This window comes from Achroia grisella, unplaced genomic scaffold (assembly GCF_030625045.1).
Source record: "Achroia grisella isolate CSIRO2021 unplaced genomic scaffold, CSIRO_AGI_Agris_v1 utg511, whole genome shotgun sequence".
Lineage (NCBI taxonomy): Eukaryota > Metazoa > Arthropoda > Insecta > Lepidoptera > Pyralidae > Achroia > Achroia grisella.
Window position 1 is genome coordinate 4,835,829 of NW_026712905.1, and position 27,311 is coordinate 4,863,139.

A 27,311-nucleotide genomic window follows, 5' to 3' on the forward strand; every position below is an offset into this window, starting at 1 on the left:
ATAGAGATGAAGATGGTGATATTCGATGTATGTATGTTAAAGTCTCGCGGTGCAAACAACCTTGATATTTCCATAGTTCTCACGAGACTAGTTGCCGGCTGCCTGCGGCTAGACCGTTACGCAACCTAACCCGTCTCATTCAGGCACCTACGCCCTTAGATGAGGTTGGCTTGATTAGCTAGTGTTCTGTAATAATACCTCTACCTACATCACTTCGTACGTGTACCGAAAAAAATAAACATATTTTTTACTACAATAAAGATGCTTTAGATGTAGTGGTCTAGAAGTTGATAAGAAGAAATAAAAAATTACAATTTGAAATATGTAATAAAAATCTTATAAACGGTCCCACTTTTAAGTTCCGCACAAAAATTATCTAAATTAATTTGAATGGTATCCACGTACTTGTTTAAATCCAAAGAATTCAGACAATTTCATTTCTTCACTTAATAGGCACCGTAAACGACTAGCATTTGTAAATGTCACAACATTTAATGCCGATTTAAATGCCGTATACACAATACTAACTGATGAATAACGACTATGTATACCTATAGGCATATATCTAACATATCTTCAGATGTACCTATATTGATACATTTTTTTTATTTCGCAACGAACATTAATTGGCATATGACAAGATATATAAAATATATATTTCTTGATTAAAAATATCATCAAATTCGTATACCTACCTAAATTAGGTATCTACATAGATATTCTCTTTTTTTGCCAATATTTAATAACTAAAGTATATAGACAGCATACATTAAGTATTAAATATTGCATAAAAGAGACAGTCAAATTAATTCTAAACTAAGTCTTATAATGTAACGATTAAGTACTACATCATACTTTTGAAATATCCTCATGTACAATAACAGTTTCAGTACAGTACTTTGTGTAACAAGTACACAAACTGAAAAAGTAAATATAGATATTAGGTACAGGAACCGTTTTCTTGTATATAAGAAAGATAAATGGAATTAGGATAGTATAGTAGGTCCACAATTTCAGTTTTTTTTTACATATAAAACTGTTGTTCCCATAGACTGTTAAGGTTTCTAGCAACATGCTGGCACAAATAAGCTTTTGGAAAAATTTGCTTCCACTGATAATTAGTGTAATATTCTATAAAAAAGGAGAAATGCATGGAAGTTAATAATGGGATGTGCCGTTGATAGTTTGAGTTTGGCGGAAATATTGGAAAATGTAATAGCCCAAGAGCCCACGACGGCCAGACTTACGTCTTATTAGTAAACGTGAAAGTTCTTTTATGTGTGTCCCCAACACAGGTAAGAACGATCCCCAAACATGAAACCTGGATCGTGGTTCCTTTGGAAGGTAACAGGTAACAAAAGTGTAAAAAATTTCATATCAAATTCGTTATTTTAAGAAACTCCATATTTTCATATATTTTTCGTAGCATTATTATAACTTGCGCTGCTCATTGCCAGACACTTAGTGTGGTTCCAACCCCCGCCGGACCCCCTAAACTATACTATTTTAAAAATAAACTTACGTCATTTTAATAAAGCTGAACATTATATATATTATTGAGAGAACTATTAAACTGAGTTTCCTAAATTGCCAGACAGTTTTCTTGGTTCCTTATCCTACCAGAGTCATCCTCAAAAATTGGTTTAGATGTTCTGTCTTACACTATATAATAGTAATTAATCAGTTTAATAGTTCTCTCAATAATATATATAAAGTTGGGGACACACATACAATTACTAGGTATATCAATCTCTCAAGAAGTAGTCATTGACATTATTAACATAACATGCACACGCATTTTGATGAAGGTAACAGGCGAATTATTTAACACAAGGATTAATAGTCTTTATTACTACCAAAAAATATCTCTCATTTCTACTATAAGAATCAAGAAAAAATCATACCGAGAGTCAATTTACATATAATTTGTGTATAGAAATTTCTAAGGTGAGCAATCTTGCTAAAATGTGTTCTATGAATCCAAGCGAGAACCCAGAACCGAATTACATTTAAAAGGATATATTCTATTTATCTATGGATAATATAGTAAACAAACGCATTAGTACTCTTGCGTAGTTTGTGGTAAACAATGTCATTTACTCGTATCGTTGTATAGGTTTAATGTTTTTATTTTTATAATCGTTGAATTGACTGGTGTTAAAGTTGCCAACCACTTATTTTTAACTACAAATATAATTTTAACAATTAAATTGGGTATAAAGATTGAATAATAATTTATTAGGTTATTAAAATTAAATTAATGCTGAGATTGAAACTTGAATTAAAGAATAACGAATAGAAAAGTCTAATTTAAGACAGAAACATGGTTTCTACTCGAGGTATACGATACAAATTCAGTGAAGGAGAGCGTGTGTTATGTTATGAACCAGATCCTACTAAAGCAAAAGTTCTTTACGATTCCAAGGTCAGCTCAATTATAATAATAATTATTACACACCCTTAGTAAACCTGCAGCTTACTATTTTTTTTATTGGGTTGTTTGGGCTATTGTTAGGTGCATGGACCTGACCAGCACAAAGATCCGAGGCTTACTAAAACCAGAGTATTCTTTCTGAAATATTGTTGCTTCCACTTAAATCTAAAATGCTACGTACACGCAACATGCCGCCAGATTTTACAATATAAAATATTTTAACCATATTAATACAAATTGACAGATTGCACCCAAAACTGCACTTTAATAAATCTAAAATTGTAAAATGAAATATTATTAATTACATAATTGTTACTGTACAGGTTTTAGAAGTGATAGAAAGTAAAGATAAACGTGGAAGACGCACAGTTGAATATCTAATTCACTTCCAAGGCTGGAACTCATCATGGGACCGTTGTGTGAGCGAGGACTTCGTTTTAAAAGACACTGAGGAAAACAGGCAGTTACAACGAGACCTTGCAGAAAAATCACAATTGCAGCTGTGAGTTACACCTTAGAAATATCTAAATACTCATGTAATAATATAATGTTTGTGTTATTTAAACTTTACAAATATATCTAAATTAAATCTTTCTAATGGTTTTGAACCAATATATAAAATTTATAGGTATTAATTGTAAATTTACATTGTAATAAAATAATCAAACTACAGTAGACCCAGTAGTAGTAATCTATTATTTATTATTGAATATTTTTTTGACAATCTTCGCTAATGCAAGATTGAACAAGTTTAAACTTGTCTTGTCACCACTGTTGTACTCGACGCATAGGGTATTGTTTTGATTATGATTGCTTAGTTTGAATTTGTTTCTATGACTAAGCTAAGCTAACAATTTGGTAACTTTTGTTTGTATCCCTTCGCCTTATCTAAATCTTAATAACTTCTAACCATAAGTGTTAATATCTTAAATAATTATTTTATTGCAAACTTAATAGTGATCAGAATTGAACAAAATTACAAATATTGTTCAAATACTGCTTTGGCATTTATAATGCACACAAGTAGTGTTAGGGGCATGATCATAAATTAAAATTACGAATAAGTGGGCCTCTGAAATGGCAATGGATGATTGGTATCACAGGCATCATAGTAATGAGATGTCCATAGTTCTGCTCATGTATACATATATTTCAATTACCTAAACTAATAATATACATGATTATGGAGATTTACATGAAACACTTGTGAATATTGCATTTATTTGTATACACAGTGGTGCTTACTTATACCGCCGAGAGCGCAAAAAGGGCAGCAGCTCAAATACAGGTGCCGGCCCTGCAAAACGCGCTCGGCATGGATTCAGTGACGATGGCTCCTCTAGCAGTACACAACCTGATGGTATGCATGTATTACAAAATATTCAATACTTTATAATAAAATCTCATAGCTTCTGTAATTTTCTAACTGAGTAACTATACAAATTTATTGATTTTTTAGTCTTTTAGTAAATTTGAGCCATTATAAATCGTGGCTCAGATGCAAAAATATTCTTTTAAAGTATAAAACTAATTTAATTGTAGAATTTCAGATGCTCATGTATTTATAAATAAAACCTGTGAAACTATTACATATAAATATATATATTGTTTATTAATATTTACATACCTTAGTATGGCATAATATGAATAAATTGTATATAATATGTGACAGAAGGTGAGACGGGTGATACAGATTCATCTACTGGTTCCGGGTCAAGCTCACAGCCACACTCTCCTCCTACACACTCGCATATTGGACGCGCACACATAGCTCTACCATCCGCTCTCAGGTATGCACTCTACAAATTGTCAAATAAAATAACTAATTGTAATGAAACAGAATTTGCAATGTAGTATGGTATGGTATGGTATGTTAGACTCCATTCTCCGCAATTAGCCTCACATTCGGGCCGTTGTGCGTGTAGAGCCAGACTACTAACGTAGCCAGCCAAGCTCCTCCCAAAAGCGCAGAAGACTCCTGGTGTCTTCGCAGGCTTCACGGAGCGACCTCACCGTTCCGAGGATTTGTTTTCGTTGTTGGGCCACTGCCGTGCACTCCAGGATTACGTGAGCCGCCGTTTCTTCAGCTTCAAAGCAGCCCCGACAAAGGGGGCTGTCTGTAGCATCAATTTTGTATAAGTGTTTGTTTAAGGAACAATGGCCCGTTATTGTCCCTATCATTATTTTAAGGTTTTGTCTATCTAGATTAAGTAGACGTGTTGTTAACCGATGGTTCGTTTTTGGAATTGCCACTTTAGATTGTTTGCAATCAGTGGTTAGGTTCCATCTTTGGTTTTGTATTTCGGTGGATCTCTGGCGAATCCAGGTGCGAAATTGCGAGAATGGTATTGGCATGAGCGGGACCTGGGCCTGCAACCACCATACCGGATCCTACTCTCGCTAGTTCGTCCGCGGCGTCATTGCCATATGATCCGCTGTGCCCCTTTATCCACTGGATAATTACTCCGTTGTGCGATGCAATTTTTTCCAGGGCTATGTGGCACTCGATTATTAGTTTGTTGTTGGATTTTCTCTTCTGTAGTGCTTTAAGCACGGCTGCACTGTCCGATATGAATTTAATGTTGAAATTGTTGACCCCTAACCTGTATACGGCTTTTGCTGCCTCGGTCAGGGCAACACATTCGCACTGAAAGATCGAACTGTGTTTGCCGAGCGGTATAGATATGTTCATGTTGAGGTCAAGGGAATGTGCCCCAGCTCCTGAACCGTTCTGTGTTTTGGAGCCATCTGTGTATATGCGTAGTTCATTTACTGCAGATTGGTCCCTTTCCTCCTCCTTCAATTGTATTTGGTATTTCCTGTTAAACGAGTGGTATGCTTGAGTTCTGTCACACGGAGCGGCAATCAAAGGTTCATATTCGATTGCTTGGTTCAGGATGGTTGTGTGAGAACTGTAATGGTTTTTGCCCCATAGACCTAGATGGTATAATCTTGTGGCAGCTATAGCTGCTTCTTGCTGTATGTATAGGTCAAGGGGTGTAATGTTAAGGGCTATTTCCATTGCCATTGTTGGGGTTGTTTTCATACATCCAGTAACTGAAGAGCATGCAAGCCTTTGGAAAGATCTTAGTTTGTTGACTGTGGTCGTAAGTTTCGACCTTGTCCACCAAACCAAGGCCCCATATGCCAGCATTGGTCTTATTACTGATGTGTATAGCCAGAGAGTTATTTTCGGGGAGACACCCCATTTATTACCAAGCATTTTCCTGCATTGATAGAATGCAATTGTGCTTTTGTTAATTTTGTGATCAAGGTGTTTATTCCAGAGAAGTTTGCTGTCTAGTATGACTCCCAAGTACTTGACCTCCTCCTTAAGTTTAAGCTCTGTATTAAAGAGTTTCGGTAAATTGAAAGTACCTGGAGCTCTTTTGTTGGTGAACATGATGAGTTCTGTTTTAGAAGGATTCACGGAGAGTTCATGGTTTTCGCACCATCTCTCTATTGTTCTGAAGGCTTCTCTCATGCGATCGCATAAGGTTCCCTCAAAATTTCCTGATATAAGTACAGCAATGTCGTCTGCGTAACCTACCGTGTAGAGGTCGTTGTCGTTGAGCTCCTCAATGAGTTCATTAACAACTAAGTTCCACAGGAGTGGCGACAGGACCCCTCCTTGTGGACATCCTCTACTTACGATCCCACGTGTGGTAGTGTTTACGGTGAACTGGATTGCACGGATTTTCAGCATGTTGTTTATCCATTCTATGAGAGTTGTTGGTACTCCATGTATGGCAAGAGCGCGACTGATACTGGTAAAGTTCGTTTTATCAAAGGCCCCTTCGATGTCTATGAAGGCACCTAGAGTAGGCTTGCAATGTAGTAATTAGTTCACATTACGAACAATCTTCCTTCCTAACCATGGTGTTTAATTGACTACACGTGACTAAGTCAGATTAACTTCCACGCAGTTACCCCTGTCACTGGTGACCCGCCAACATATACCGTTATGCAACATTCCAATATCATCCATAAAAAAAAAACACGGTTTCCAAAGCACATCACATGAAAAGCTTGGAAGCTTCCTAGTTAAGAATTATATATAATATTACCTTGAGAATTGTTTGTCTAACAGAGACCGCCTGACATTTGACTATCACTTGGTGGTGAAGCGTGGTCGCGTATCAGCCCTGCCAGCGGCGCCATGCGCAGCTCAGATCCTCGAGTCGTTTGTGAAGTGGTTCGCGCGCGCCGGAGCCTGGCACCCTCCCCTTTTTGTGATCAAGTTTTATTCCCTTTGGACTCCAAGTACTTGACCTTCCTCCTTAAGTTTTTGTTGAGTTTCTGTGAGTCGTAAGTTTCTGTTTTAGAAGCGCACGGAGAGTTTATGGTTTTCCCCACCCCGCCCCACACACCCCTCACACGCCCTACGGTCAAAACACCCCGCACACACCCCATACACCAAACGCCCCTCATACCCAACAGGCAGCGCGCGCCAAGCACGATCCACCGCGTCGACCCGATCTTCTCGACGTTTCTTGCAGGTACTTTTATTTATTTAAACTGCAATATATAATAGAATTTATTGACTCGTATTTTATAAATGATACAACAATAATGACATAAAGAAAACAACATTTTACACACATTACAAAATAGATTGACTTATGTGGACCACAAATCACCATTAAAGGATTACTACTTGTTAATATATTTTGCTTTCATAATTCCAAAACTACAGATGAGTCTGTTTCGACCATACATTATATGTAGAAACATATATTACACTCATTATTTCCGGTGCTTATTTAAAAACATTCAAGTTAACGTTTTATATTCATAAAATAATATTTACATATTTTTTTAATATCTTATAAACTAAAGCATTAGATGTTTATTTAAAAACATTCAAGTTAACGTTTTATATTCATAAAATAATATTTACATATTTTTTTAATATCTTATAAACTAAAGCATTAGATGTAAGATCAGTCTAATAAGATTGTTGGCATAAGCACAATGTCCACATCTGTTAATATATTAGTACAATTTTAATTTAGCAAAATTAGCAAAATCTCAGAAATCCGCTAATTTTATTATTATTATTATGTGAACATTTTTTTATATTCTACAGGTTAAATTTAGTACGCGAAGTAGCGGATGGGTTACGTGTATACTTCGATTTTATTCTGCGTAGGCATTTGCTGTACAAACAAGAATTAAATCAGTACCATGAAATATGTGGACAGTTCATTGAAGAGTAAGTTACAAGACCTCGTATGTTATTATGACACTTTTTTTTTTGTGAAAGTCATAGATACGTATAAATATTTCAAACTGTTCTATTTCTTTGAATGTTTAGAGAAATGCCCAGACACATCATTAAAACAGAAATTGAAGAAGATGAAAGTAATTCTCAAGATGACGGTACACTTGCTTCGGCTGAGGAAGACATAATGAGCCCTAAAATGCCTGAATATTCTCACCTGCCACCAGATCCTGTTGAAGGGGAGAAATTTTCAGGTGAAATTATTATGTATTTTTAAGTTTAATATATGGTGTAAATCAAATTATTTTACTAGCTGACCAGGGAAAAATTCCTACGATCTATTCTCAGACCGGGGAGAAATACATTGTATATGTAATAATTGTATTATGTATGTAATTGATAGTGGACTGCTAACTCTGTATGTGTACTGACAACATGAGAAAGTCCTTCTACAAAAAATTAATTAAAATAATTCTGTAATTTTACTAGTACCCATAACCCATAGTAATAATAATAACCCTGGACAATTCACAGAGTTCTGTATTATCCAAAAAGTGGGTCTAATATGAAATTCAATAGAACACATCGGCTTTCACATATACAAAATAAATATAAATTTAAGATCTGCATCACAGAGTTGTACATGGTAAATTATACAATTCTTTTTTTTTTAAGAGAGCCTAATGAAATGTATTTAACATCTTTATATTTTAGGTGCTATACCCAAATAACTAAAAAAAATTCACCCCGTTTTTTATTTAATTAAAACTGATGCACGTAACTTCTTAAAACAAACTTTACAGTATAAGCTGGAATTAGATTACTTACCAGGTATTTAAGAAATATTTTTTAATAATGTATTACTCATTTTTCAATTATAACATGACAATACTGCAGAGCCACCACAGACAGACAGTCAAGAAGAACTACAGGATTCAGAAGCTAATGATAAACCATTAATTAAAATTGAACCAATGAGTGAAGAAAGCCAGAATAATACGTGGGGATCCGCGAAAACTCGCGAGGGACGTTGCACAACGCGGAGTGGAAACGTAGCGAGGAGGTAATTTTGTCTAAAATAAGCTAAACTGAAAAATTGTACTCTCTCTCAAATTGTATCACGTGGCATATTCGATAGTTTATAATATCCAGTTTACATCAGGGAAACCAACCGTTAGTTTTTAGCCTTTGTTATAAGACATTTTCATCCTAGTACCAGTTTATACGACGTTAGTCGTATAATTTATTTAAATTATTAATTATTTAATTAAATTTAAATTACATTCCTGCGAAAATTCAGACAACGAAAGAAAATCAGAATACGATAATGTAAAAGAGCTAAGGAAAATTTATATGACTTAATTTTTTCGTACGAGGTTGTGTTCTGAAGTAGGTACACCTGGTTTACGTTCCTAGTAGGTTACTTAAAATTACTCATAATATTATGATATATAGAATATACTTTTATTCGTATTATACAGAAAACAGGAAACATTTATAAATAGGAGTACATTTAGGAGTTTAAAATTATGGTTTAGTAACCTAGGCAAATAGATAATATTGTTAGCTAATAATCTCTTATGTGTTGTTATTTAGACTTCGTTCTCACAAGTCGGCAGTATCACAGTCGGAAAACGAAGAACCAGCTCCGTCCACTTCTGCAGGCGAGCCGAGAACTTTTGAAACACTTTCATCCAGGTAAAATATGTTTAGCAGGTATTTCGCCAAAATGTATTCTAACATGAGCTTCTTTAATTTTGCTCTAATATTATACCATATTTGACCATAGCGTGGGCAGCAGTGGCTCGTCACTAAGCGAAAGCTGGTCTCGACCAGCCCAGGCGACGCCGACGCCGGCCACGCCACCCACCACACGGACGCCACTCTCGTTACTACTTGATAAGGTAATATTTAAAATATACTAGAAAAACTTAAAGTATTTTAAACTGGAGTTGGAAAATTAGAGTTAAAAGTAATGCTCGTGGTTGCTACTCTAGGAACTATAAGACATTCTTTGCATACACTATTATACATATCTAATATTCTTGTAATATAAATATATATTAGGGAATTAGCGTAATATAATTATGTATACTCTAGTCTTAAACATTTATACGTTATGGCTATTTGAGAGTTAAATGTGGTTATTACAGTAATACTAAATTTTCTTATATTTAACAATGCAGTACATTTATTAATCTACGACGAAGTACAAGTTTTTGTGTACATATAATATATATAGTTTTATATTCAGGTAGCGAAGTGGCAAATAATACCCCGCGAAGGCACCGAGAATCTCCCATGTCGAGTTTACGGCGCTATACACCTAGCACGGCTTTTCGGTAATACTTATCAATGCTAATGTTCTTTTATTCTAATGTAATAAGCAAAATATTCACCACGATGATGGTAAGTGATAACTGTTCCAATTACTTCTAATAGACAAGAACAATGCCATACTTATATCTCGTAGAATTTTATACTAACAAATGATTTTCCTATTTTTAAAATTTGATAGTTTCAATATGTATTTACCGTATTGAAAAGTGAATAAATTATAATATAATATATTAATAGCGAAATTTTCTTTTCTTTTAGTAAAATTACCTGATTTCCTGAATGCAACACAGATGCCAGATTTTAAATTAAAATTAATATTGAAACATATTGATATGTTTGTTCAGTAAGTATATATTTTTAATTATTAGTCAAAAGAATAATATTGTAAAATATCTATAATATGAATTATTTTTAACTAATATTGTATTATTTATGCAGGTATTTAGATGAGCATAGTGAATGGTTTGGAGAAACATATTATATAGCTGACAGTGTCTCGCGCTCCCATTGACCGCCAATTAGAAATATGACTAGAAAAGAATACAAAACGAAAAGAAATAAAATCCGCGTCTTTGACATAATGCTAGTTATAAGTAATGTATTAGTTTTTGTACATATGAGACTACAAGAAATATTTTACTGTCATATTTTTTTTATTTGACCTTTCAAACTTCTAAATTTAAATGTGATAGAATAGAAAATAATTTTATTGATTTGTCTTGACACAACAATAATAACAAAAAATGAAAACAACAGTTTACACAAATTTAAAAACCGAGTCAATATGAACCACAACTCGGCAGAATTGTAGGAACATAATTTCTACCCCTAATTTTCAGTTGATAAACTATAATATGCTGCAATTATGGAACAACAGTGTATTTTCGTTCTCAGTGATGGCGTCGACTTCACTGGTACAAATAGTAGTCTAATACGTGATTTAAAATACTTGTTAACTAATCTTATTATTAATACTATAAACGCGAAAGTTCACGAGTATATTGGATGTTTGTTACTCTTTCACGTAAAAACTACAGAATGGATATTGATGAAACTTTACAGTAGTATAGAAAGAAATAAATTTATAGCCGATGTGTTATTCTGATGTATAAGATCAGAATAACACAGGCTATAAATTTCTTGCGGGTGAAACCGCGAGCACAGCTAGTATATTATAAAGACAACTTATATAAACCATTTCAGGCTTGAATGATACGAGCCTGAGTTACAACTTTAAAACTTTCAAGAACAATGTGCGACGCGTTTGTAGACACGAAATCGTTCCTAAACCAGCTAATAAAATGACATTCTCAAGCAATGAAATAATACGATAGTTACGAGATGGCTTCTACATATTTACATAAATATTTTATATATGTGTCACAGATCTGTAATTTTATTTAAACTAAAATTAATGATCAACTCATGATACCTGTGATTGATAATATTGCAGAATCTGTAAAATCTTATTGTTGGGAACCGTAAAAAACATACTAAATAAAACTATATTTAAATAATGAAATCACATTTATTTTAAAAATTTTAATCATTAAACCCAACAGAGCCGCTACAATGTAAATTTTGAAAATTCAGTTAAAGAAACGGCTTTAAATTAACATTAATTAACCGTCAAATTTCATTAACCATTATATCTATAATTTATTCATTTTCTAACAGCAACTCTGCAATGGCAGCAAATAGAAAAAAAACTTTTTTTGTAATGGTATATACCATGCAATTATGTGAAAAAAAAAATGATCAGAAACTTTAAATGAGATCGACTCAAGTATTTAAAATAATAAGAAATCAATCAGACTAGGACTTGTTCAAATCCCATATCGTAATCCATGAACAATTTTTAATTGTATTTGAAATATATTTTTTATTTTATTATTTGTTAAGTTTTCTGAATAAAATCGCGCCGGTCTAACAATGCTCCATCCGGTGTATGACGCGGCGATATTCATACTCGAGGGCTATGTACTGACTTGCAAGACGACTCTGCGTCTCGTTGACTCCTGCAGCAGTTATGGTGGCCGTATATTCTTCCGGCGACAACACTTTTTGGAGCTTTTTCATCTCTAATTTCTTTTTCTGAAAGATACAATAGCATTTAAGATACATTGTTTTCATACTTGCATAATGTACTCATATTTATGTCATAATTCACGCTTACTTGATATGGAGCATTAAGTCTATTCTTCACAACTAATCTATAAGCCAAATAAGCAGTCTTGTCCGAAGTATTAGTATTCTTCAGTCGTAATATCTCGTACACTCGCCGCGCCTGTTTCTTATTTATCTTGAACTTTGAACAGGCTTGATTTGCCATCTCCGTAGAAAAACTAAAATTTAAAATTAAGTTATCATAATGTGACATTGTGACAATAGCATGAATATCACAAAAACATTGTGGTGCTTGTATTAAATACTTTATTGACGGCACATACTATAGTACCTACCAGATATTTATATAATAATTTAAATTTAATGTATTATAGTATTTTATATAACAGGTAGGTAAATAAAGTAAATTAACTGAAAGTTATTTTCACAATTTACCCTTGAAGTAGTTTGGCAGGTTGGAAAGCTGGTAAATTTTCACAGTTTTTGGCATCAACATAATCTCTAATCCTCTGAAAATCCTGTGATGGATCTTCCACGGTAATATCCACAACTTCAGGTAAAATTATAAAATGTGAGTAGATAGCCTAAAATAAAATAAATAATTTATTTATATATATAAATTTTTATTTATAGAGAAGGAAAGCGTTGGACAGAGGAATCTGGAGTCTTAGGACAAGCTGATGATCATCAGCACAAAGGCTATAAAATTAATAATATTTACAGACATTTATATATATGGGATGGTTTCTAAAATTAAATTAAGTAACAGTTGTGTTTATAGAATGTCGTATCACAGTGGCCGGCGAAAAGTTCTACGTGGCATAAAGGCAGACATTTACGTCTGTTAATTATTAGTATATGATAGTTTATAAGGCATATGTATATCTGTAGGTGTGCTGTTGTTAATTGTCTGACTATAAAGAATAATTATTGATGAGTACCTGCAACAATTGCGCGCAGAGTCCCAGCTTACGGAAGGGCGGTAGCGTTAAAACCTGGGAGATACGAGGACGAGCATGGCGCGGGTAGGCGTAATAGCGATATACTGTTGCATATGCCGCGGTCGCGTATCGCCATTCGCCTTCACTGGTGGCATACTTTTCAAATCTGCAGAATAAGAAAACACTAATGATATTTACATTATATATATATTTATTTATTTATATGATATAAGTAAACAAGAAGACAAAGACAGATAGATAGAATATACTTTATTTGCAACGTACAGTAAAGAAGAAGCACAAACAATATAACAAAGGACACATGTAACAAAAAACAAAATACTTTATCATATAATGTCAATTTCTTTTAAAAGTATTTAAAGATTATTTTTATTGATAAAGAAATAAGTTTATGAAATTTTTACATTTTAGGGGTCATCCAAAAATAATCTTAAACTTTGAAAGGGAGAGGGTGTCAATAGAATGACATTGTTTGACAAGGAGTAGGAGGAATCCTAAATTATGTGATGCCACATTTGTATATATATTTTGAAATACATTAGATGGTAACTTAAAAAATATTTCAAACATTATCTCTAAGCATAATGTTTAAATTCTATTGATGACTTGACACTCATTTTACTAATGTGTCTTACAACAGGTATGTGGTTGTCTCCTACAAATGTGCCTAGCTGTGACAAAGATGAGGTAATGGGGTAAAAATAGTGTAATTCGTGACGCAATTTTTGGACGACCTATTATTGCATAACATTGGGAGAAAAAAAATCAATTTAACAATACTACTTAGAAAAACTAAAAATCTTTACTTACACTGTGAAAAAATTCCACTGATCATCATCTACATCAATGAAACATGCAGCATCAACATACCATAGAAGAAAAGTCTGTAATTGTTCATGAAAAGCGAGGAAACCTGGTGTGGATGTTTCAGAATAGTATACTTCAAATGTTCTCTTATCTCCACCATCATCTAAAATTAAATTATTACATTTACATAATACTAGGGACAATATTAACACCATTTTTAAAAACAAAACACTGCATAATGGTTTGCTACTGCTACTTATAAATAATAATAATAACCAAGGACAATTTACAATGCGCGTTCTTGACCCAAGCTAAGCAAAGCTTGTGCTATGCATACTGTATGAGTGATATAAATACTTAGATAATTTTTTTTTTGTAAATAATTTCTAAGTTTGTATAGATATTTGAATGATATTCAGTTAGTCTCAGTCTTAAGAATTTCAGCTACCCAGCAGATTGCTATGTATGCTGTGATTAGAATATGAAATGACAAAATCTCTACAGAGTGATATCATGCCTTTTGCATGACATTCTAGTTATGAGTGGTATTATGGGTTGTATCATTCATAGTGAAGTTCATGTAATTTGGTGGTTGAAGCTAACCATTAAAGGAGGAAAGCCATTGCTATTCCAATTACATTAAAAAAAAGTATAACCACATGTAAGCCAACTACTGTCATATACAATATACTAATTTCAAATATGATAGAAAAAAATAGTGTTTTCCTTGAATGATAAATACAGTAGTAGTAATCTTACAAACTTACCAGGCGTCACTGTGAAAGCATGTAGTAGGTGACCATGTGGTACAAATGACTCATCTTTAGCTAACAATGAAATAAAACGGTCCAAATTTGTTACGTATCCAGGAGCCAGAATTTTTTTTAATGCTCCTTCTACATCATCTGCTTTCATTCCATCGGATTTACTCGGTTCAATCTGAAAGTTACATTTTAACCATTGATGATTTTGTCACAAGGATTATTTTGTCAAAAGTGTATTATTTTTAAACCATTTTTATAATTTTATATTTTTCCTTATTTTAAAAAAACTTGAAAGGTGGATAAGACTAATGTGACACATAAATTTTACAGTTACGATTAATAATTGCTCAAAGTTTTATACAGCAAAACAGAATATATGGATGCACAACACAAAAGAATAAAAATGCAGCATCTCAATAACAAACTCTACATATGGACAAGTATTTTAGTATTTGGATAGGGGTAACCTTTGTACAAATCATCTTTATGTATACTTGACCTCCTAGCTAACATGTGAATGTCAATGAATGTGTTCATGTGAGGGTGTCTGCTGGTTTTTTAGTGTTTGTGCTTTACTCAATATTTCTTAATGTGTTTAATTATTTAAATGTAACTTAATAACTATATTTCAATATTATAACAATATAATACTAGCCCTAATTGATAATTAAGTGGCTTTAGTATACAAGTACCAAAACTGTTTCAGTTTTCTGTACAGAAATTAAAATAATATAAGTTACCTTATCTGTATATTCAATACCAAGATATGTTTGAAGGCTCCCTGCACTGTAATAAAGCTTAATATGCAGGTCTGTGTAGCCAAATATTTTCTCATTGTCTCCAAAGACTTGATGACACATTTCTGGCCCAAAACTGGTGTCATCATTTTCTATATCTTCTATGCATCTCACTGCAAGATTTAATAAAAGATTATTTCAAAATGTGGTTATTTCATAATAACCCATACAATAAAATGTTCTAGTGGATATTAATCTCAACCAATAATAATTATTAACTTGAACACTGAAGATAAAAGATACCATTCAGAATATGACCAACATACAATATCAAAGACGATTTGTTCAAATCTCACATAAAATAAAATTGCACTCTGTCTCTAGTGATAATACTTTGAACACTACTTGTAATCATAGTGTTTTATCTTAATTTGTATCATTTATTGGATTATTAAATTAAAATTGACAATGGTTTCCAGGGTGGACTGTGTGGAAGTTAAATTTATATGTTATATTACTAGCAATGAAGCCACTAATTCCCATTACTATGAATCCCTTCCGCCATGGTGTGTCATTGTAACACCGATTTCAACTGATCTGATATCCTGTATTCAAAACAGACATCTCTATCTAGGGTTAGAACAATTTTGTATGTTTCTTATGGTATAAATGTGATATCATTCATGTGATAGGATACAAAATTAAAATAAAAAAAATATTTGTATTAGAGTTGTCTGCCAAAATACTAAAACTCTATTTGGTGTTAGTAGTTTCGTAAAGTATTCTAAGAATGCTAACAGAACAATAGACACTCCTATTAAGTCTATCACTAGTCGGTAAGCAACCAAGATCTAGTAATCCACTATCAAGTTTGGCAGTAATCATTCTATCACATTGGTGCCTCTACGACCGTTAGGACAAATAATATGCATTTCATTTCTACCGTTCAATTTTAACTCACCTAATTTGAACTCCAAAACTTCGTTTCCGTCTACAACTAAATGGCACAATGCGTCGGTCATCTTTAGTTGCTAAAATAAACAATTATCATTCCAATACTCCTCAATTGCAGTTCACTTCCCGCGCAAAATCCAAGAATAATACTTATTTACGATGGGTATGTCAAACACAAGACAGGTGGTTTTACAACAAAATTTTGTTAAATATCTATAATTACAGTTTTTCTAATACCAAGAAGATTATAATAGTTTTGTTTTACAAATCACAGTTATTTATCAATGAAATCGATTTGGGAAAAATCGAATAAACTAAATATTATTAAAATCTTACATTAATATTTGACTTTGAAGCACAGATTACAAATAAAGACTACTAATACTCCTGTATATATATCAAATAAAGTGTCAAGAGAAGCCAACCAAAAAACTACTCTGTGAAATTCTCTATAGCCAATGTTGCTACACCTCATTCTACGGTACCTTTTATTGGTATATTTTTGTATTTCAACACTGATTACCTCTATGTGACGTCATTATGGCCTGGTTGGGTTAGGTTTACTTAGAAATTTTTGTTATAAATCTTATATTTTAGTGTATTATATGTTTTACTACTTTTTTTAGATTAGTAATATAAAATACCTCATAAAATAACGGTAAAACTGGTGCCAACAAGTGTTTGTTTGGACTGCATTTTCTGGCGAAAATGAATCGCCATGACGGTGGGTAATGATAATCAAAATTTGTTCGATGCTTTTGTCATCATATATTTCTGACGAAGACGTGAATATTATTGTTACGTCTTGCTGTTATCGAGCATGTCTTAAATAGAAAGTATAAATCGACAATTATATTTGTGTGTATATTCTTCTAGCATAGAATTGTTATTGTATTTTGTATTGACATCTTTCTAGGAGTCAGCTGTGATTCTTGTTTGAAAAATAATTTTCGAGGACGACGATACAAATGTTTAATATGCATTGACTATGACTTGTGCGCTGTATGTTATGAAGCTGGTGCCACTACCAATCAACACACAACAGAACATCCTATGCAGTGTATTCTTTCCAGAAGTGACTTTGGTAAGAAAATCCATATGCAATAACATATCCTTAGAATAGAATAACTAGGCATCAGATTAAAGTGTGCAGTATTCAATTTTTTTTTTGTTTAATTCACTTAACTTTAGTATTAGATACATATTTATTTTAATGTTTGTGTTTGATAAATGAATAAAGTCAAATTTCTAAATGATTTAATAAGTCCAGGATCATGTATTGTCAATATACCATATTTTTCTTTTCATTGTTATATTTGTATTGTTTAGTTGTTTTATCAGTTGATATAAAATAAAAAATATGATGCATGGACGATTGACACAGTGCCTTCTAAGTATATATAGATAGTCCCAAGCTAAGCAAACTTGTGTGATAAAAATTAAAATACTTCTTTCTTGAAAATACATATGTATGTAATATGGGTTGAAAGAGGATTGTTAGTGATGTGGACTATTGATCCCATTGCTAGGTTCTCCCTGTAAACCATAGTGATAAACTTGCCAGTATGGGCCTACTGACCTGACCTCATGCTTATCTTATCATTCTCCACTGGTAACCCAATATAAAATATTAGTGCAGGCGGAAGAATCACAAAAAAATACTGACATAGGAAACAGTAGACCAATGAAAACAATCATACTCATGAATACAAATATTTATATTGTGTGAGGATTCAATTTCTTTAATTCCAAACATTATTGTACTTTTGCCAATTTAGTCAAATGTTGGCATTATCTTCTAGCAAATTTACCAAGCAAGATATTTTAAAAGATCATGTCAGACCGTAGATCAATTAGAAGCTGTTTCATTTTTAGTTTTTAAGATGTGATTATCTAATTAGTAATTACACTATACCATAAAATGTAAATTTAATTTACAGATTTGTACTATGGCGGTGAAGCCTTGGCTCTGGAGCAACCACAAGCATATACTTGCCCATATTGCAACCGAATGGGATTCACAGACACAGCACTTATGGAACATGTCACTGCAGAGCACGCTGACACCACATTAGCAGTTAGTAGACTGTACTAGACACTCCATTATATCCATTCTTGCCATTCATTTTGTATTATTTTTATTGTATTACTGTAAAAATTCATACAGCGCCATCTAGTCCCAAGCTAAGCAAAACTTGTGAAAAAAAAACATAGATATATATTTTTTTAATATAAATACATCCATAGTATAATGGAAAATTCTTGTAATCATATTATATAATATTATCATATAGGATTAGTAATAATAGTATTACTTTAATAGTTCAATATTATTTGTAAGATGTTTTGAATTTTATGAATAGAATGTAAACAAAAAAATGCCATTCCATTTATCATCACTAGTATTAGAAATTTGTGAGTACTTCATTAATAAATATGCTGAAGAAAAGGAAAAAATCCAAAGCAATAAGAATATGATATCATTCTTATTGTTTTGGTATTTTCCTTTTAGTGCCTGTCAATAAATGAAAACATAACTTCTTTTTGTATTTTGAAACATTTATTTTCTATTTAATTAGTAAAAAATATATATTGTTTACAGGTTGTCTGTCCTGTTTGCGCATCAATGCCTGGTGGGGAACCAAATTTCGTAACTGATGATTTTGCTGGACATCTGACCCTCGAGCATCGAACAGGACCCAGAGATCTCATCTCATTTTTGATATCCTTTTAATTATATATCAATACCTAAAAATCTGCTAGTATTGTAACATAATAAAGTAACTTTTTATGATATTTACGCAATATGATATATTGTCTTTGAAGAAACAGTATAATTATTGGTTCTGTGCAAGGTTCACTTTAATTTTTATAGCCAAGTAGTTGAATTAAAAGCATTCTGTACATTTATCCACCTATTGTTAGAAGACTAAGTACTAATTCTATAGCCCCTAAATATTATTTTATTAAACAAATTTAATAAAATGTTCCTAAATTAAAACTAATGTAGATTGTGAAAATGCATTTGCATGGGTATCTCTATCTACTCATTTCAACTGCCAAGCTTTGTAGGCTTTGTTTCCGTTGAAAATGAGAAAAGTGCAATGAAATTACAGGATAAGAGGCATAATAATTTATTACTCCTAATTAATAACGCGATCCAGTTATATAAAATTTATGGTTTAATGATCTGTAGTCGTATCTCCTTAACTACTATGCACGACGAGCCGAGTGGTATTCGGCATGGTGGTGTTCGTCGAATGCCGCATTCAGGACGCGGCGTCAGTCGCGCTCGGCGCACCAACATGCACTTCAGGTACCACAGCTCCCTACACGCCACACATTCTTATCTGCTTCACCAACATGCACTTCAGGTACCACAGCTCCCTACACGCCACACATTCTTATCTGCTTCACCAACATGCACTTCAGGTACCACAGCTCCCTACACACTACGCATTCTTATCTACATCATTAACATGCGGTTTAGATTACACCTCACTACACATACAGAAAAATTGTCAGCACCAACATCCTCTGCTGTATGTAAACCCAATTACATATCACAAACAACAAAGTCTATATACCAACATGCATTTTATTTGCACCCCTCTATACTAGTTATCAATTATCAATAGAATTAATGATTCTATAGTTTGGAGACAAAACAAAGTACAGTAGAGTCCATTTATTATGAGTCCGCCTATATTGACCAACCGCTTATTTAAAGAAATTACACAGTAAAGTTTGGTTTTTATTTAAAATTCTTTATAACTAAGTCGAATGTCTAATTTTTAATAAATTGCGTCCAGTTATAGTGACCGACATGATTTCTAACACCTTCAGTCAGTGTTCGGGAAATTCACGTTATACCGCCGAACGTCGCGGCGCATACAGAGTTTTTTGGAAAATTGTAATAATATTAATAATACTTTATTTGCCAAATGTAGGTACACAATAAGGTGTTAAAAATATGTTGTTGAGATCCATACATTAACCTCGTAAGAGGTGTGCAAAGTTCCAAATTGAAGGTACAATTTATGTTTAAAAAAAAATCACTTTACTATTACAAATAGTCATTAATCAACTGTCTTTACGTCAATGTATCAGTCAGGAAATCACCAAACATTTAGTAAAAAAAAAAGCAGCAAAGCAGTTTTAGCTAGAAAATTACACAATTTATCATTATTACATTTATTATCACGATTTGTTTATAGCAATATTAAAAATGATGATTTGACTATGACCATAGGTTATGGTCATGTCTTCTTTACACCATAGATCTTAAGAGACTTATTACAATATAAAAAAACAAAAGCAAACAAGCCTTACTGATTTTTGATGCCAATAATGAAATAATATACATACATACATATGTATCTATTACGTATAAATTCTATTTTGATTTCTCTCTATTAAAATAAATGCATCTAACAAAAACAGGAGATTTCCCTGCAATGTCAATATAAACGGATTCCATTGTAATTGCCTTTTAGGTTTATTTGTGTGTACATCTACAAATAATAATATCTATAATTCTATCTGAAGTAACCTCTATAAATAATACCAACCATAAGATATTTTAGTCATTATTAATAATTGTTTCTTTTTTTCATCGATTGTTCGCACCAATGCACCTATAAATGTACTAACCCAAAGAGCGACAACAGATCAAATCGATGTGTTTAACTAACACGGAATGCCAGCACGCGGTCGATACAGACATACAATTTGGTAACAGATTGTTTCGATCGCTTATCGACAGTACGTCGGGCGGCATCTCGTCGCTGTCGCCGTCGTCGCGCGACGCGGTGGTGGACCCTATCGCGGAGCTGCTGTCGCAGCTGTCGGGCGTGCGGCGCGGGCCCGGCCAGCCCGGCACGCCCAGCCAGCTGCAGCAGCTGCAGATACAGCTGCAGCTCGAGCGGCAACAGGCCACCGTACGTATAAAACTCTACACCACGCTCACACGCATTCACCTCACTCACCGGCTGTTGTGTTACATGTCATTAAGTTCCAAATTACTTTTTCTACGTACAGAAGCAGATACAGTTATTAGAACTTTATTAGATTTTACCTATTCTTTTATGTAAATCATAAAAGGTTATATTATTATTAATTCATTTAAGCAATACATACTCTAAGGCATAGAAGGACTATTTCAATATAGACTTTTTTCAAATATAATACATTGTAAAATCCATATCGTATATCAGAAAATTTGACATTTGTACATTCTAATTTATTAGTTCATTGTTATTTTCATCGTTCATTTAATTTTTTGGAATAATGACGTTAGATATCATACTAACGTCATTATTCCAAAAAAATAAATGGTACGGATTTCATCGTAATAATCGTATTCTACCCAACGGATATAATACATCGGAACGAGAACCCTATTGGTGCATGCTATTAGCGCAAGTGGGTGCACCGTTTCATTATCGCCCATTTGCTGTAATTATACGACGCGTTTTTTTACGCAGCAAGTGGCATTGCGCGGGCGGGCGATACGTGAGTTAAGAGTGAGGGCGACGCAGCATCTGGTCCTCTGTATACATGTTAACTATTCCCGTGTGAAGATAGATTTGCGCGTGAATGAGCATATATGTGAAGGCAACTTATGGGTAGCCTCTTCACAGGTAATAACGGTGTTTTATATAATATGGTGTGGTGTGTGACAGGCGGCGCGGCAGCAGCTGGAGCGGTTGCCGCGGCGCGCGACGGGCGCGGCGGCGGGCGGCGCGGGCGGCGGGCCGGGCGCCGCGCCCGCGCCGCAGTCGCAGCCGCAGCCGCCGCCCCAGGCGCACCACGCGCCGCCGCAGCCCGACGACTCCGACACCATCTTCCTGCTGGACTTACTGCCCTCCGGATTCCAAGGTACTTACAGTCGCTCTGTATACGCTGTAATACAAATAAGGCACCCAAGGAACTTTATGACGTGACATATTTAGTTATGTTATTTCAACTTAATAAAGAATTTCTATCAATGTTTCTTACCGTAGAAGGATAGGAATTTTAAATACTCTTTAAATCGGTTTTCTCATCATACACTCAATGGCAAGAAAGAGCTGTTACCTTCAATTTATTATTCGCACTTGTAATTGTATGTCTAGCCTTTTCTACCTCCGTTGCTAACATATATAATATACGAGCATGTGGACTGTTGCAGGCGTGGTGGACAGCGCGGCGAGCGCGGAGGCGGAGTCGCGCGCGGCGCTGCTGCGCGGGCTGGTGCTGGCGTCGCTGGGCCGGCCGCCGCCCGCCGCGCGCCCGCCCCCGCCCGCGCCCCGCGCCGCCGCGCCTCCCGCGCCCGCCGCACACCCCGCGCCGGCGCCCGCACCCGCGCCAGCCCCCGCGCCCGCGCCTCTGCGGGCCAAGCCGCAGCCCCGCACCAAGGTACATCGCGTGCACCGACACTACGCCGCAGTAAACGTGAGCCGAACTTTAGCGGCATAAATGCAAAATTTCAAAATCTCCCTAGATTCGAAATTTGTTCTATCTATGGTATATATATGTATTTTTCACGTTAATGAAACACATGCTATCGGTTATAAAATTTAGAAATAATAATAAAGTTTTATTTCTGGTCTATTCTGTATCTTAACAATAGATATTGCAATTATACATATATATGTATACTGTTAAAATTAGAACATAAAACGTTATATAAAAATCTGTATTCTATATCTGATCATAATCAATTTGACGGACTTGCCGACGCCTATATATTCGTCAATATGAAAAACACTGACAATAACACGACATGCACAGTATTCTAGTAATTAGAACTTTACAGTATAAGCACTGGCTAACACTTCTCGTATTTATAATCCGGTGTGTGCTATAGTCAATAATAACAGTGAGTCAACGAGATAATAGGAAGTCCGCTGATGGCTTCTGCAGGAGGCGGCGGCACGCGCGCACGCGGCTGCGCGGCAGCTGCCGGAGGGCAGGTAGGAGCGCCCGCGCGTCCGCCGCCCGCGCCCACGCCGCGGCCGCCCCCGTCGCCGCCGCCGCCGCCGCCCCCCGCCGCTCCACGCTCACCACACGACTCCAGAGACCGGCAGCGCGACTGCCGCTGTCGGCCAGGTAGGAGCGTCCGCGCGCCCCCCGCCCGCGCCCTCGCCGCCTCCGCCTCGCGCCGTCGCTCGCGCGTGACGAATCATCAGGGACCGCGCGCGCACTCAGCGAGTCGGCAGCCTTCGGAGGGAAAGGAGGGGCGCCCGCGCCTCCGCCGCCCCCCGTGCGGGACCGGTCTGCAGGCTCCGCGAGCGCACGCGGCCGCGCGGCGATCGTCGGAGCCCAGGAGCGGCCGCCTCTCGCGCGTGTCGACCCAGTGACCGAGCGGGCCGCCCGCCGCCCGCACCCGGCGCTCGCTCAGCCGTGTATAGACGTCGGTAGATGAAACTATTTAATGTTTACTCGTTTAGATATTACGGTAGTTTATGTAACATTATTTATCCGAGGAGACCGCGATTTCAGTTCCGGGAATCCGGTCGCGATTGCACTTTAAGGGGTAACGTTTGTGGCCGTCGATGTTGTTAGTGATCCGATGTACATATGGAGTAGCCGACGCGCCGCCGCCGTCGCCGGTCTGACCGGTGACCGCGTACTATGTTTAACTGGAACATTTCCTCGTTGTTTTTCGCTAACACTTATTAGTGGATGCTTATGTTTGTTTTGTTGGCTTTCAAAATATCAGTGTGATTTCCTTTAGTAGTAATTAATAGCTATGGATTGTTTCTGTCGATTTATTTACATAAAAAAAAAACAAAGATCATCGAATAGGCCATTTAGTATAATTTCAATTAATACTTCTAAGAAGTGAGGGGAGTACATTTGAAAAGAGTCACTAAAATATGTTTATATTAATTGTACCTTCCGATTTGCATCTTTCATAATAAAAGCACGACAGCAGTATTAGTTATTTTATTGTTATAAAGTTATCTAATGGTTATTATAAATGTGCTCTTTGAATTGTAAATAAAGCATTGGGACTCCTCTCTTCACTTATATTGTAATACCAACTGGTAAAAATACTACTTACCCACAAAGTTTTCACTAGCTACTCAAAAGTGCTTATTAGTTTGATTACTATACTCCAACATTACAAAATGTTTGTATGTACCGTAATTAAATTCTATAATATTGAAATCCGTATTTTATTTGAACACTCGATGAAAACCCGGCTTCGCTCGGGTAGATATTTCGGTAGTCTTAATATTCTATGAGAACCGATCTCAAAGAATATTAAAGGTAAGCAAGACAGATTCTTAAAGCTTCGTTCATTGTTTCCCTTTGCCTTTCCGATTAAGCATAAACAGAACCAAAAAAAAAAATGTTACCACCTGTAGCGGGGTAGCCATACCGATTTGTTTAATCGGAAACTTTTATTCTAACAAATTAGTTTTAAAGTTTAATATGACGTTTCCATAACAGAATTTTATTATTTACGTACATATACTAATGTTTCCAGTACTGTCGTAGTGTTATACAGAATAAAAATATATTTTTGTCTTTTTCGTACAAATAGTAATTTTTACAGTATTAATCTACAAACCAACATTTTTTTTCTTACAATCAGTTAAATAATATATGACACTATGAGAAGGTCATTTCTTTTATTAAAAAGGCAGTTAGTCTTTATTTTAGTGAAAAATAAGAAAATCTATTTTGATACAACAACCATATATTTATTAATACCTACCTATACTTCATTAATTTTGTGTTAATGCTTTTCAAATAAACACCCACACATTATTTCCGTATAACCTATAAAAATGGGTAAATAACATTAATTTCCAATAGTGCCACAACCTTATTTGTAAAATTCAAATACCTGGCATTATGCATGTAATAATAAAATGTGAAGAAATTGTGATTGTTATTAAGTTTTTTTTAATAAGTTCATCAGAACAGAGAAACAACATTTGACATGTATTATTATTTAACATTGGACATTGACTTTAATTTTGTAATGTATATTGTAAAACTTTAAGTTGGACTAAAAAGGACTTGTATCCAGAGCCGTGAAACAAATTAATAAAAAAAATATTGTCAAATTTGTCACGTAATTGGCCAATTTAAAGAAAAAACATAACTGTATACTCTTTTATCATAAAAAAGTGTCAAAAACTATATTTTCGCGAAACGTCAACGACACATGTCACATGTCACAGTTCTTTGTGATGGATCTTTGGCCTGAATATGAAAAGATGGCGACTGCAGTTTGTTTGTCAGTGTTATTGGAATTTAACGAAATACTCCATAATCCGAATTTTGCGGATATATGTTGTCGACTCGAAATCAATATTTTTTTATGTTTTGTTGTTTATATAAGGTTTCGTTCGAGTCTACCGTACCCCTTGATGAAATTATTAATATAGAGAAGTGGTATTCGTTTAACATTATGTAATATTATATTATCTGTGTTTAACATACTAATCCTTACTAATATTATAAATGCGAAAGTAACTCTGTCTGTCTGTCTGTCTCGGTTTCACGCCAAAACTACTGAACCGATTTAAATAAAATTTGGTACACAGATAGTCTAGACCCTGAGAAAGGACATTTCTGTACTACTTTTTAATGCATAAAATAGGGTTATAAGGGGTTGAAATTGGGGATGAAAGATTGTATGGAAGAATCGTCATTTTTGAAGCTACAAGATTGAAACTTATTTTTGAGGCAACTAATTAAAAATAAATAAATATGACATACAAAGTTTATAAAAGTTTTACCCTTCATAAATTAGGGGATAAATTTTTTTATGTAAATACGTCATATTTTAGGCTGGAAGCTTGAAACTTATTTTTGAGGCTGTTGATTAAATATAAATAAATATGACATTCTAAGTATGTAAAAATTTTACCCTTTGGGGGGTAAAATAAAATAGGGGATGAAAGGTTTTATGTAAATTCGTCATTTTTGAAGATAGAAACTGATTATTGAGGCTGTTGATTAAATATAAATAAATAGGCCATCAATATTTATAAAAATGTTACCCTCACGGGGGTAGAATAAAAAAGGGGATGAAAGTTTTTATTTAAATTCGACATTTTTGAAGCCAGGTTGAAACTTATTTTTGAGGCTGTTGATTAAATATATAAATGAATATGACATTCTAGTTTGTAAAAAAATACACTTAAGGGGTAAAAAAGGGATTAAAGTTTTTATGTAAATTCGTCATTTTTGAAGATAGAAACTGATTATTGAGGCTGTTGATTAAATATAGGTTGTTGAATAAATAGGCCATCAAAATTTATAAAAATGTTACCCTCACGGGGGTAAAATAAAATAGGGGAAGGAAGTTTTATGTAAATTCGTCATTTTGAAGCCAGAAGCTTGAAACTTATTTTTGAGGCTGTTGATTAAATATAAATGAATATGACATTCAAAGTTTGTAAAAATTACCCTTAAGGGGGTAAAATAAAATAGGGGTAGAAGGTTTTTATGTAAATTCGTCATTATTGAAATTTGTTGTGTATAGAAACTACCGAGATCTGGATAACAACTGCTTTATTAATAATATGTAGGTACTTAAATAAGAACTAAAACACGAACACCCTCAACATCTTTCCCTTTTAAAAGCAAAATATACTATTTATGAATTACAATACTAATAATAAAATGAATTACTATTCATTTAGTTAGTAGACAATTTACCAAGTATAGATATAACAATCAATTACTTACTATTTATGTTAACAAATAAATACAAAAAATAAAATAAAAATAAATATTACGTGGCGGTGAATAAGATTTGTAAACACTCTCTCTAATTTTGCAATTGGGTACATATAATTCATCACCATCATCATCATTAGCCGATAGATACGGACATTCCTCCCCTATAGTTTCCTCATATTTATTATTGGGCATACTTTGAATTAAGTGTCGGCGATTGCGGCGGTAAATACCTTTTTTATTTTTTATAATATAAGACCGCGGTGTACTAGC

At 34.4% G+C, this 27,311-nt stretch overlaps 3 protein-coding genes across 4 annotated transcripts; 2 read left to right on the forward strand and 1 right to left on the reverse strand.

Moving 5' to 3' along the window:
• The first annotated feature begins 2,081 nt into the window (after window positions 1-2,081).
• LOC131846443 (protein male-specific lethal-3) lies at window positions 2,082-11,383 on the forward strand. 2 transcript variants are annotated; one of them, XM_059195745.1, is made up of 15 exons: window positions 2,082-2,425; window positions 2,758-2,936; window positions 3,670-3,794; window positions 4,107-4,224; window positions 6,525-6,656; window positions 6,784-6,933; window positions 7,524-7,649; window positions 7,752-7,912; window positions 8,556-8,721; window positions 9,255-9,356; window positions 9,448-9,562; window positions 9,913-10,000; window positions 10,257-10,341; window positions 10,437-10,912; window positions 11,202-11,383. In XM_059195745.1, exons 1-14 carry the CDS (start codon window positions 2,324-2,326, stop codon window positions 10,507-10,509), a joined length of 1,722 nt encoding a protein of 573 aa, XP_059051728.1. In that variant the 5' UTR covers window positions 2,082-2,323; the 3' UTR covers window positions 10,510-10,912; window positions 11,202-11,383. The 2 variants fall into 2 exon arrangements, with proteins under 2 accessions (XP_059051728.1, XP_059051729.1); XM_059195746.1 differs by having other exon boundaries at window positions 4,110-4,224.
• A 134-nt stretch (window positions 11,384-11,517) lies between these two features.
• Window positions 11,518-16,716, reverse strand: LOC131846444 (histone acetyltransferase type B catalytic subunit). The gene is made up of 8 exons (XM_059195747.1): window positions 16,357-16,716; window positions 15,399-15,568; window positions 14,662-14,833; window positions 13,898-14,057; window positions 13,067-13,232; window positions 12,561-12,709; window positions 12,175-12,343; window positions 11,518-12,092 (listed from the first exon to the last, which is right to left on the reverse strand). The coding sequence occupies exons 1-8, from the start codon at window positions 16,415-16,417 to the stop codon at window positions 11,925-11,927; spliced, it is 1,215 nt and encodes a 404-aa protein (XP_059051730.1). The 5' UTR covers window positions 16,418-16,716; the 3' UTR covers window positions 11,518-11,924.
• Window positions 16,717-16,850: 134 nt separating this feature from the next.
• Window positions 16,851-23,309, forward strand: LOC131846455 (E3 ubiquitin-protein ligase KCMF1). Its single transcript, XM_059195767.1, has 9 exons — window positions 16,851-17,073; window positions 17,266-17,433; window positions 18,290-18,426; window positions 18,952-19,071; window positions 19,571-19,665; window positions 21,115-21,289; window positions 22,034-22,229; window positions 22,522-22,748; window positions 23,256-23,309. Exons 1-9 carry the CDS (start codon window positions 17,058-17,060, stop codon window positions 23,307-23,309), a joined length of 1,188 nt encoding a protein of 395 aa, XP_059051750.1. The 5' UTR covers window positions 16,851-17,057.
• Window positions 23,310-27,311: the final 4,002 nt, after the last annotated feature.

What these genes read in the sequence shown, in the direction of transcription:
- LOC131846455 (XM_059195767.1), top strand. An exon ending in ACTGCCCTCCGGATTCCAAG is followed by an intron (nt 22,230 to 22,521) that starts GTACTTACAGTC and finishes GGACTGTTGCAG; the next exon opens with GCGTGGTGGACAGCGCGGCG. An exon ending in AGCCGCAGCCCCGCACCAAG is followed by an intron (nt 22,749 to 23,255) that starts GTACATCGCGTG and finishes TGGCTTCTGCAG; the next exon opens with GAGGCGGCGGCACGCGCGCA.
- LOC131846444 (XM_059195747.1), bottom strand. Translation starts at nt 16,417, where the DNA reads ATGACCGACGCATTGTGCCATTTAGTTGTAGACGGAAACGAAGTTTTG. An exon ending in TGCTTTCACAGTGACGCCTG is followed by an intron (nt 14,058 to 14,661) that starts GTAAGTTTGTAA and finishes ATTTAATTTTAG; the next exon opens with ATGATGGTGGAGATAAGAGA. An exon ending in CCTGCCAAACTACTTCAAGG is followed by an intron (nt 12,344 to 12,560) that starts GTAAATTGTGAA and finishes TTTAAATTTTAG; the next exon opens with TTTTTCTACGGAGATGGCAA.
- LOC131846443 (XM_059195745.1), top strand. Translation starts at nt 2,324, where the DNA reads ATGGTTTCTACTCGAGGTATACGATACAAATTCAGTGAAGGAGAGCGT. An exon ending in TAGCAGTACACAACCTGATG is followed by an intron (nt 3,795 to 4,106) that starts GTATGCATGTAT and finishes AATATGTGACAG; the next exon opens with AAGGTGAGACGGGTGATACA. An exon ending in CGCGCCGGAGCCTGGCACCC is followed by an intron (nt 6,657 to 6,783) that starts TCCCCTTTTTGT and finishes AGTTTATGGTTT; the next exon opens with TCCCCACCCCGCCCCACACA.